The sequence below is a fragment of the Odocoileus virginianus genome, chromosome 5 (assembly GCF_023699985.2).
Source record: "Odocoileus virginianus isolate 20LAN1187 ecotype Illinois chromosome 5, Ovbor_1.2, whole genome shotgun sequence".
NCBI classification, from domain to species: Eukaryota; Metazoa; Chordata; class Mammalia; order Artiodactyla; family Cervidae; genus Odocoileus; species Odocoileus virginianus.
The window spans coordinates 13,528,937-13,540,544 of record NC_069678.1 but is presented as its reverse complement, the minus strand read 5'-3'; the positions used below and the strand labels follow the sequence as shown (position 1 = coordinate 13,540,544).

At 52.1% G+C, this 11,608-nt stretch overlaps 1 protein-coding gene across 1 annotated transcript; it reads left to right on the top strand.

The window, feature by feature from the left end:
• The first annotated feature begins 4,238 nt into the window (after nucleotides 1-4,238).
• On the top strand, nucleotides 4,239-11,155 carry ETV3L (ETS variant transcription factor 3 like). Its single transcript, XM_020907529.2, has 5 exons — nucleotides 4,239-4,516; nucleotides 4,603-4,840; nucleotides 5,089-5,278; nucleotides 5,714-5,834; nucleotides 10,113-11,155. The coding sequence occupies exons 1-5, from the start codon at nucleotides 4,450-4,452 to the stop codon at nucleotides 10,562-10,564; spliced, it is 1,068 nt and encodes a 355-aa protein (XP_020763188.2). The 5' UTR covers nucleotides 4,239-4,449; the 3' UTR covers nucleotides 10,565-11,155.
• The last annotated feature ends 453 nt before the right edge of the window (nucleotides 11,156-11,608 follow it).

Genomic DNA, 11,608 nt, shown 5'->3' with positions numbered 1-11,608 from the left:
TGGAGACGCAGACATAGAAAACAGACTTGTGGACACAGTGGAAGAAGGAGAGGGTGGGGTGAATTGAGAGAATAGCATGTGTAAAATGTAAAATATACATCACCATGTATCAAATGGATAGCTAGTGGGCATTTCTGTGTGACACAGGGAGCTCAGCCCCATGCTCTGTGACCACCCAGAGGGATGGAAGGAGGAGGGAGATGGGAGGGAGGTTCTGGAGGGAGGAGATATGGGTATATCTGTGGCTGATTCATGCTGATATATAGCAGAAACCAGCACAATAAGGAAAGCAATTATCCTCCAATTAAAACAATTTTTTTTTAAGTATGAGAAATTAAGTTAAACAGTCAGAGCAATTCTTGGATGTGAAGGTAGAATAAAACCCACTCCTCTCTGAGGGTTCCCCATGGCCAGCTCAGGGACTCCAGCAGAAAAGCATGGACTAGAGGGCAGACATTTGGCAGGACTTACCAGCAGTGAGGATTCCACACCCAGATCCAACAAGCTCCTCAGACATGTGAGGGTCCAGGAAGGACTCTCACAAACTTGGGAGAACCAAGGAGGAGGCTGAGGCATTTAGGAAACCCAGAGTTTGACCTACTTTGACTTAGTATTTTTAATTTTTTCTTTGAAGGAGCAGGAGAGAGGGTGTGGGTAGCCTACCTAGGTGGCTGAGTATCATAAATGTTGAATTAAGGTCTTGCTTTCCACTCTTTCACTTAAGAGCTGTGTGTGCGACCCTAGAGAAGTCACTCGGCCCCTCTGAGTTCCATCCCAGCTGACACTTGCTGTGAGGTTCAAGATGTGTCAGTTCCTCCGCACGGTGCAGGGCGCCCTGAGTGTCGGCTGTGCAGTGGGCTTATTGTTCCCTTCTTGCCAGATCCGAAACCTGAGATCTCAAACCCTCCAGATCAGGAAACTTTGTCAGATCCAGCAGGCACAGCAGCCCTAGGCATTATATCTACTTCCTCCAAGGAACACTCCTCCTTCGGCATCTGTCACCTCTGCACCCCCCTATTTCCCCATCCGTTCTCCTGAGGTGAGGTAGGAGAGATCCCCAAGCAGCTGGAGGTTAGACAAAGGAGGAACTTCCCAATGAGTTGCTTCCCAGGTGGCGCTAGTGGTAAAGAATCCTCCTGCCAATGCAGGAGACCTAAGAGACACGGGTTCCATCCCTGGGTTGGGAAGATCCCCTGGAGAAGGAAACAGCAACCCACTCCAGTATTCTTGCCTAGAGAATCCCACGGACAGAGAAGCCTAGAAGGCTACAACTATAGAGTTACAAAGAGTTGGAAACGACTAAAGCGACTTAGCATGCTTGCATCTGACTCCCAATAGATAGAGCAGGAAAAGAGGGTGGGAGAGGAGTAGGGGCATCTGCTTCAGGGGAGGGGAAGGAGAGAAGATCCTAGAATATCAGCTATCAGTTTAGAGACAGATGGACAGGTGGGAAAACCTATTCACCCAGATTCAGAGTGGGCATGGACCTACTCACAGGGCATGGACCTGTCTGCCTTAATTTCTACAGATGCTCTCTGCTCAGGCCAGACTGGTGACCCCTGAACACACTTGTCATCAACAGGCTGTAGGTTTGTCAGCTGGCCTACCCTGGAGCAGAGTGTTCCCTGGGACAAGGAGAGCAAGAGACGCAATGACTTCTGGGTGTGGGGGTAGAGAGGGCAGGAATGGAACTCCTTGACTTCTTTATTTTATTTTATTGAACTATAGTTGGCTTCCCTGGTGGCTCAGTTGGTAAAGAATCTGCCTGCAATGCAGGAGACCACCTACAAGGCAGGTGGGGTTCCATCCCTGGGTCAGAAAGATCCCCTAGAGAAGGAAATGGCAACCCGCTCCACTATTCTTTTTTTTTTTTTTTTGCAGTATTCTTTTTTTTTTTCCATTTATTTTTATTAGTTGGAGGCTAATTACTTTACATCATTACAGTAGTTTTTGTCATACATTGAAAGGAATTAGCCATGGATTTACATGTATTCCCCATCCCAGTCCCCTCTCCCACCTCCCTCTCCACCCGATCCCTCTGGGTCTTCCCAGTGCACCAGGCCCGAGCACTTGTCTCATGCACCTAACCTGGGCTGGTGATCTGTTTCACCCTAGATAATATACATGTTTCAGTGCTGTTCTCTTGAAACATCCCACCCTCGCCTTCTCCCAGAGTCCACAAGTCTGTTCTATACATCTGAGTCTCTTTTTCTGTTTTGCATATAGGGTTATCGTTACCATCTTTCTAAAGTCCATATATATGTGTTAGTATACTGTAATGGTCTTTATCTTTCTGGCTTACTTCGCTCTGTATAATGGGCTCCAGTTTCATCCATCTCATTAGAACTGATTCAAATGAATTCTTTTTAATGGCTGAGTAATATTCCATGGTGTATATGTACCACAGCTTCCTCATCCATTCGTCTGCTGATGGGCATCTGGGTTGCTTCCATGTCCTGGCTATTATAAACAGTGCTGCGATGAACATTGGGGTGCACGTGTCTCTTTCAGATCTGGTTTCCTTGGTGTGTATGCCCAGAAGTGGGATTGCTGGGTCATATGGCAGTTCTATTTCCAGCTTTTTAAGAAATCTCCACACTGTTCTTGACTGGAGAATCTCATGGACAAAGAGAAGAACCTGGCGGCTACAGTCCCTGGGATCACAAGAGTTGGACATGAATTAGCAACTAAACCACCACCACCATAGTTGGTTAACAATGTTGTGTTCATTTCTGCTATACTACAAAGTGGTTCCATTATTCATAGACACACATCCCTTTTCATATTCTTTTTCACTATGGTTTATCACAGGGTGTTGAATAGCTCCCTGTGCTCTACATTACGACCTTGTTGTTGGGATTCCTCAACTTTTTAACACCCACAGCCCCTTGATGCTGTTTTCCATGGGTTCTTGCTACTCACAGTACATCCCACAGACCAGGAGCATTGGGGTCACCTAGGAACTTGTTAGAAATGCAGAATTTCAAATTCCACCAAGTCCCATTGAATTAGAATCTGCATTTTAAAGAGATCCCCAGGCGACTCTTCTGCACATTAGAGTTTGAGAAGCACTTTACAGATGATTTAAGTCTTAAGGCAGCAGAGTATAGGAGAACATGCTGTGGAATAGGAGTGGGGCGGTGGGGAGCAGCTGCACATGGTGTAGCAAGTCACTTTCCCTCTCTGAGCCTCATCTGGCAAGTGAGGAGGCTACTCCAGATAAGCTCTCACTTGCCCCCAGACCTGACGGCCTAGGAAGTTCTAGTTGAGAACAGTGCTTGTCTCATGCTAACTGCAGTGACGGAAACTCAGAGCCCAGGTGGTGTGAGCCGGTCCCCTGCTGGTGGGCGAGTTGCCCGAAACAGTCAGGTAACCCCAGTCTGGCCCAGCCTGAAGCAGGCCTCTCATTCTGCCGAACTCTTCCCCCTCCCATCTCTCCTTGTCCTCTGGCCTGTTGGTTCCTCCTGCACTCGTGACTGGGGAAGCCAGCCAGCCTTTCGCACCATCCTCAGTTCCATCCAGAAGGCTTTGGGACAAAGCCTCCCCTCACCTGCAACAGGCAAGTTTATCTCACTAGGGCTGGTTCCCCAGTCTTGTCCCGTCTCACCAGCTGCCCCTATCCCACCCCAAGCTAAATTGGGAACCAGCAAGATTCCTTCTTCCTTGTCCATGGTTCATTAATTCAACAAATATTTATTTGTCTGTGAGTACAAGCCCCTCAGTTAGGCTGAGATCTGGGGAGCCAGCAATGAAAAAGACACCCAGGGTTCTTGACCACAGGGAGCTGACACTCCGAGGGGGAAGACGTAGGTTAAACACAAAGTGACATTCTTGACACATTCATCACCATTTGCTGATTCTACCAAGAATCATTTCTTGAACATCCATGAAAAGTCAGGTACTCTGCTAGGCATTTGAGACATCTCAGTGAATAAACACACAACAATCCCTCCTCTTCTCAAATGTAAAATTGTTCTAAGCACTATAAAGGTATGGGTCTGTCAATCTGCCACCTCCTTCCCTTCAAGATTTAGAAAGAGCCAACGATTAATTACATTTTAGCTTGTCTTCTCTTGGGAAAAACCTCAATCCTGTTAAGCCCTGAGAAGAGATCTCATTCTCTGTCTAAATCCCCCAGCAGGGGGAGAATCTAGGGGGCAAGATCTAGGACCCTTTGCATTCCTGTCTGTCTATTTAAGCGGCTCAGCCTCAAACCCCGAGTCCTGGGTCAGCCCCTGGCCAGTGAGGAGGTCCCCAGGGGAGGTTTGGCCCAGCCTGGCCACGGGGGAGTGTCCTACGCAGACCCCACTGTCCTTGCCCAGTCTCCCCCCTCTTCTCTCTTTCCTTCCTCTTTCACTTCCTCCTCCTCTGCCTTCTTCCTTCCTTCCTGCTAAGGGGACTGTTTCCCCCCAAGGCCCAGATGCAGCCCTCGCTCCCTGGGAGTGGACCATGCACTGCAGCTGCCTGGCCAAGTGCCTCCCTGCCATCTCCGCGGCTGGCAACACCTGGATCCCAGGTGAGCCTCTGCCAGGGGTCCCAGCGGCGCCCCGGAGGAGGCCTCGGGGAGCGGTGCGGTGGTGCTGACTCCCCTCTCCACACCAGGCCTAGCCTTCCCCGACTGGGCCTACAAGGCCGAGTCGTCCCCGGGCTCCCGGCAGATCCAGCTGTGGCACTTCATCCTGGAGCTGCTGCAGAAGGAGGAGTTCCGCCATGTCATTGCCTGGCAGCAGGGAGAGTACGGGGAATTCGTCATCAAGGATCCAGATGAGGTGGCCCGCCTCTGGGGCCGCAGGAAGTGCAAACCACAGATGAATTACGACAAGCTGAGCCGGGCCCTCAGGTGAGAGGAGGCGGCCATCGGGACCAGAGAGGGCAGAGTTCAGAGAAAAAGGCGGTGGTTTCTGGCACCCCTGTCCAACTCCCGCCCCTCCGAGGCTTGGGAAACGCTCTGGAGGGTGACAGGGTGTCTAGCGGTTATCCAAGAACAGCTAGGGGTCAATCTTGCCAACCTGGGGAGCGGGGATGTGGCTGGGTCTCTTGAAAGCATCCTCCCTGCCAACCTCCTGCTCTCATCCTTGGGATCTCCAGATATTACTACAATAAGAGGATCCTGCACAAGACCAAAGGCAAAAGGTTCACTTACAAATTCAACTTCAGCAAGCTCATCGTCATTAACTACCCTCTGTGGGAGATCCGGGCACCCCCGGCCCCCCACTTGCTGCTGGGGGCCCCTGCTCTATTTCAGCCAGCGCTGCTACCCATGGGTGTACAGAGTGAGGTAGGCACAAAAGCCGGTCCCATCCCCAGAGCTTCACCAGGCCCTGCCTCTCCATCCAGAATGCCCCCACCCTCCTCTCTGCCTTGGGGGCCCATCAGCTTTCAATGTTCTTCTCCCCCTGCATCCTAGTCCCTGAGTGTCCCAGGGGCGGAAGTGATACTCTGAATCACCCCTCCATTTTTAACAATCCCTACAATATAGCCTGTGAGAGAGGGCAACTCCTTCTGCACCAGGCGTGACTCCTTTAATGGTGGGTCACAGGGAAGGGGGTGGGGTCTCCAGAGAGGGTGCCGGACATGTGGGCAGTGCTGACTTAAGAACCATTATGAAACTATTTCATTACTTTAATGACTGGTTGTTAAACAATGTGTACTGTGGAATACATACCAAGGAGGGCCTGTTCCGCCCCTGTGCCTGCCTCTCCTCACTCCGCAGCTCCTACACAGCATGCTGTTCACCCATCGGGCCGTGGCGGAGCAGCTGGCGGGACAGCGGACCCCTCAAGGGCCACCAGAGGCCTCTGGGAACAAGAAGGGAAGCAGCAACAGCGCCCACCGTGAGTGCTTGCACCTGGAGAGGGCCCAGGGAACTTTGAACAGAGGAGGGGAGAACCCTTCAGATTGAGCACATGGAAGAGGGAGCATGAGCCAGGGGATGCATCGTGTATACAATCAACAAACATTTAATGCACATCAGCTATTTACTCGGAGAAGGCAATGGCAACCCACTCCAGTACTCTTGCCTGGAAAATCCCATGGACAGGGGAGCCTGGCGGGCTGCTGTCTATGGGGTAACACAGAGTCAGACACGACTGAAGCGACTTAGCAGCAGCAGCAGCTATTTACTAGGTGTGGGGATCCACGTATGAAAGACAGCCCTCAGGATGCTGAGAGATCAGTGAGGAGAAGAAACAGGAGGGTGGTCAGTGACCAGTACTGGGATTCAGGGAAGCACACGGTGCTACTGGAATGCAGAGGAGTTGAGGCTTCCTGGAGGAGGCTACGCCTGAGCAGGTGAAGAAGATGGAGAAAGATGTCCAGGCAGAGGGAACAGCATTTATAAAGGAAAAAGCTGCAAATGGGTGTAGTCAAATCTGAAGATCTGCTGGTAGTTTACATGGTCAGAGTGAGGCATGTGACAGGAGCAGGGATGAGGAGGAAGAGGAGAGACATGGCTGGCAAGATGATGCTGTCAAGGGAAATGGGTGTTTAGTCCCAGAGGGCCTCAGAAGCCATGCTGAAGGGCTTGGACTTAATCCTGAAAGCAAGAGGAACCTAGAGGGAGAAACGTGTCCAGATGTTTGTTTTACAAAGACAACTTGGGATGTATGTAGAGTTTGGGATGTAGGACACATACAACTGGTGCTGGAGGCTTTTGAAGATCTAGGTAGCTAGTGATGGAGCCAGAACCAAGGCAAGGGCCATGGTGGAGAAGGAGGCCCAATTGAAGAGAAATTGGGAAGATAAAGTTCATTCATTCATTCACTCTTTACTTCTTTCAACAGATAGCTCATGAGCTCCTGCTGAATGTGCCAGGCGGGGTGCCAATGTGAGCATATTGCCCTTATAAAGCTTGTAGGCAAGAGGGGGTCTGCAGATATTCAGTTAATAATCCAACAAACTGACAAGTATTGGTATCTGTACCAAATGCTACAGAGAAGTTCAGGGTGCAGAGAGCAGCCAGGAAGACTTGCTTGACAAAGTGACATTTGAGCTGAGGCTCAGAAGGTAAACCAGTGCCAGCTTAGTTCAGAGGGAGAGAGGAAAGCAGAGGGCCAGCAGAGAGCACCAGGTGTGCAAAGGCCCTGGGACAGGAAAGAGGCCCTGGGAGCTCACCAGTGTGGCAGCACAGGGCGAGTGAGGGGGACATGGCAAAAATGCAGGCAGGGGCCACCTCTTCCAGGGCTGTAACCTGGGAAACAGCAAAATCAGACTTTTTTGTGAAAAAGATCACAGAGATCCTTGACATGTCCCTCCACTTCTGGCAATTTTGTGGAACAAAGACCCTTGGCCTTAGCCCCACTCCAGTGCAGCTGGGAGTCAGAGGTCCCACCTCCCAGAGAATGCATTGCACCTGACCGCAGGCCCTCACGAGCGCAGACAAGGCTGTGGGCGGGGGGCGGCCCGAGGCCTGCCAGGACTCGCAGGGCCACAAGTCTGGCAGCCTAGAGCAAGACAGCACCTGAACACCTCCCTGTTCTTCCACTCTCACCCACCCCTTCCTAGTTCTGGGAATGCCCTGGGCACAGAGCTTCTGTCTTTGAGAAACTATCAGGGGGAAAAAAAAGTATTCCCTGGCGAGCCCCAGCTTGGGGTTGTTTTGCACCTCCCTGCCCTCTGTGGGTACAGGCCCTACCTGTCCCGGGGCCCTGAGGCCTGCTCAGCAGGTTAGGTCACCGGAAGGCCAGCAGCACCCACATGGCCCACTTCTGGACCGGGATTCCAGAAGGCGGTGCCAACCCCTCACTCCGCCTTCACTCAGAACTGCTTCTGGGCAGCAGAGAGGCCAGGACTACTGAGCCAGCAGCAGGAAGCCATAGGGTTAGAGCTGGGAAGGAGAGGGGAAGGGGAGGAGGACTCTTAGAACCATCTCCTCCACTTGCCTGCTCAGCTGTAGGGCTCTGAGGGAGACGCTGTCTTCAGAACCCCCAAAGGATCCAGCCTTCCTGGGGGAAAACAACAGTCCCCACTTCACCTAAGAATCCAAGGAAAGGACAGTGATTCAGGAGAAGGTACATGCTGGGCTTCCCTGATGGCTCAGGTGGTCAAGAGTCCACCTGCAATGCAGGAGACCTGGGTTCAATCCCTGGGCTGGGAAGATCCCCTGGAGAAGGAACTGGCTACCCACTCTGGTACTCTGGCCTGGAGAATGCCGTGGACAGAGGAGCCTGGCGTTCTACAGTCCACGTAGGCTGCATTCCATACTTGTATGACCTTTGCTTACCTGGTGGCTCAGACAGTAAAGAATCCTCCTACAATGCAGGAGATCCGGGTTCAACCCCTGGGTTGGGACGACTCCCCTGAAGGAGGAAATGGCAAACCACTCCAATATTCTTGCCTGGAGAATTTCATGGACGGAGGAGCCTGGAGGGCTACAGTCCAAGGGGTCGCAAAGAGTCAGGCACAACTGAGCGACTAACATACACATGCTGGCCGGGGTGTCCATGCTTTGCCTCATGAAGAATTATCTTATCTGTTTTCCCCTTTCACAGATCCAATGTCAGAAATTTGTTCTTACCAAATAAATTGGGTGAATTAAGTAATAACGAAATGATTTTTCCAGTTTTTACCAGCTATAGCCCTACTACCTTGAGTTCATACTTGACCTCGCTAAGAAAAAATGTGGAACTGGACTTAGATTTTGTTTGTTTGTTTCTTTGGTTAGTTGTTTTCAATAATTCGATTTCTTTGGCTGTGCTGGGTCTTCATTGCTGTGCAGACTTTTCTCTAGTTGTGGTGAGCGGGGGCTACTCTTTAGCTGTGGTGCACAGGCTTCTTATTGCGGTGGTTTCTCTTGTTGCCAAGCGCAAGCTCTAGGGCACGCGGGCTTCAGTAGCTGTGGCACATGGACTTAGTAGCCCCAACTCCCAGGCTCTAAAGCACAGGCTCAATAGCGTGGCGCATGGTCTTAGTTGGGCTTTCCAGGTGGCTCAGCGGTAAAGAATTCACCTGCCGACACAAGAGACCCAGGTTCAACCCCTGGATCGGGAAGATCCCCTGGAGTAGGAAATGGCAACCCACTCTAGTATTCTTGCCTGGGAAAATTCCATGGACAGAGGCGCCTGGAGGGTTCCAGTCTATGGGGTCTGGAGAATTGGACATGACTGAGTGTGCACACATGCTGCGCGTGCTCACACACAGGCTTAGTTGCTCCGCTGCATATGGGATCGTCCCAGACCAGGGACTGAATTCATGTCTCCTGCACTGGCAGGCACATTCTTCACCACTGAGCCACCAGGGAAGCTCTGGAGTTAGGTTTTTTGAACTATAGGAAGTGGTGTGAAATTCTATATAATCATTCCCAGAGATCCCAGGCTAGGAACCCGTATTGTAGGATCCTGGGGAAATGGGGTAGATTTGGAAAGAATGGAAGGAGGGAGAGCTTCTTCGGAGGAAGAGGGCTATGGGCCAGAGCCAGCCAGAGCAAGGGAAGGCTGGGGCTCACCCCACACATATTGGCCCCACAGCTCTGCAGGCCCCTTTGTACCCGTGACACTGCTTGATCGTAGCTGGGAGAGGAGGTTTCATGGATGAAGAAACTGAGACCTGGGGATTTAATGACAAACCCAGAGCCACACAGCCAGCTCTTTGCCAGACAAGAATAGAGCTAGAGTCGTCTTCTACAGGGATGAGGAGAGAGAAGAATAGATCCACTGAATTATGGCAAAGAATATCCTCAATTCATTCAGCCAATGCATTTTTTTTTTTTTTTGAGCACTAATACACGCCAGGCTGGGCTGGATCCCAGGATCCAAAATAAAACAGACACAGTTCCTGCTCCCACAGTGTCGGGGACACAGGTATTAAACAATCTCACAAATGACTCCTGATTCTGAACAACAGGCCCTGGAGGAGAGGACCAGGAAGGAGGGCGAGAGGGTTGTCCAGGGGCTTTCACCCAGGCTGGGGAGGCACGGAGGCTTCCCCAAAGAAATGACATTTATGATGAGATGTGAATCATAGAAAAAAAGAAAGTGCCCGGGTGGGGAGAGAAAGTTTCAAGCAGGAGCAAAAAAAAATAGGAAGTGGGCGGTAAAAGGGGGCATCTCCAACGGTGGACACTCACTGACTCCTTCTCTCTCTCTCCCTCTCCCCTTCTCTCTCTCTCTCTCTAGGACTTGGCTCTGCCCCGCTCTCCTGCCAGCTTGGCCCTTGCTGCCATCTGGGGAGCCCCCTAAACGACCCGCCCAGTTTTGCCTCCTTCACCCCTCCCCTACCATTCCCAGTCCCGCCCCGCCTCTCAGCTCCCTTCCTGCCCACTGTCGCCCCAGAGCAGCACTTCCCAGGGTCCTCCACTCCAGGCACCCTGCTCCCAGGACCCATCTGTGCCCCAGCAGCCCAGCATTTTCCAGAGCTCCCACTGTTGGCCAGACTGGCGCAGGGGGCTGAGGAGAGGCTCCGACTCTGGTCCCTGAGGCCCGAGGCGCTGGAGCTAAAGCCCGAGACGGCGTCGGCTCCCAGGGAGGGCTTCTCCTCAGAGAGGCAGGGAACCAGCAATGGAGAAGAAAGCCCCGCATCCCCCAGTCTGCAGAGCTTCAAAGCAGTGTGGCCCCTGGACCCTCCTTAAGGGGGAGGAAGATGTGAAGTTGCAGGGAGCCCCCCAAACTCCACCTGTCCTCTTGTCTACCTCCCTTCTGGCTTTGCACCTTCCCCTGGCTGGAAGCAGGATGATCTGAGTTGGACCCACGGGGACCGGGGCATCGCAGGGAAGGAGTATATGTGAGGCTGGGAAACCCAAGGCAGAGTGCCCCCTCACCAAACAGCTGACCACATTAAGGAGACATTCTTAATCTCAATTTTTTTCTTGTCTGAGGGAGATGAGAAAGAGGTTTCCATCATTTCAAAGACCCCATACCTGCCCGCACAAGAGGGGAAATTAAGAGTCTAAGTTGGGGAGGGGTCAGGAGGCTTGTTTTATTCCCCAGGTCTCAGGGCAATTGCTTTCTTCTGTAGGCACTTGTCCCTCACCCAGGCTAAGGTCTCCCGTCTCTCTCCTGTGCCTCCATGAGCCTCTCTCCCACCCCTCTGCTTTCTGTGACCCTGGGAGCTCCTGTCCCCTTCTTTCTCCAAGACCTAACTGGTGGGATCAGGAGGGACGGGCCTCCTCAGCTCCGTAACACTCCACGGCAAACCACAAATAAAATGCCCTTGGCAAACCGCCCTCCTGGCTGACCACCCCCTGCTCCCCTCTGATCTAGTGTGGAACTAAAGGCCACCCAGGATTTCTGATGGGAAGAGGTGGGAGGAGGGGGTCTGGGAGGGGTCCTGAGGCCTAGTAGAAATCGATCCAGCCCGTCTCCTCCCTCTGCCGCCATCATGTCCCAGAGAGAAAGGCTGAGACTGCAGCCCGAGTCACTCCCCAGGCCAGTGGGAAACCAGCCTCAAGGAAGGAACTTCAGAGCAGAGCAGAGGTCTTCACAGAATGACCCCAGGTCCCTGCCGCGGACTTCTAAGCAGAGTTCTAAGGGGATGAAGTAGGGTGTTGGCAGGGGTCCCCACTGAAGCATCAGGTGGCTGGGGGAAGAGGAGAGAGGGGTCTTTTGTTCAACCAAGGAAAAGCTATCAGAAAATAAGAACGTTCCAGGAGCCAAGGCAACAGAACCATATTGCT

What these genes read in the sequence shown, in the direction of transcription:
- ETV3L (XM_020907529.2), top strand. Translation starts at nt 4,450, where the DNA reads ATGCACTGCAGCTGCCTGGCCAAGTGCCTCCCTGCCATCTCCGCGGCT. An exon ending in TGGCAACACCTGGATCCCAG is followed by an intron (nt 4,517 to 4,602) that starts GTGAGCCTCTGC and finishes TCTCCACACCAG; the next exon opens with GCCTAGCCTTCCCCGACTGG. An exon ending in AAGCAGCAACAGCGCCCACC is followed by an intron (nt 5,835 to 10,112) that starts GTGAGTGCTTGC and finishes CTCTCTCTCTAG; the next exon opens with GACTTGGCTCTGCCCCGCTC.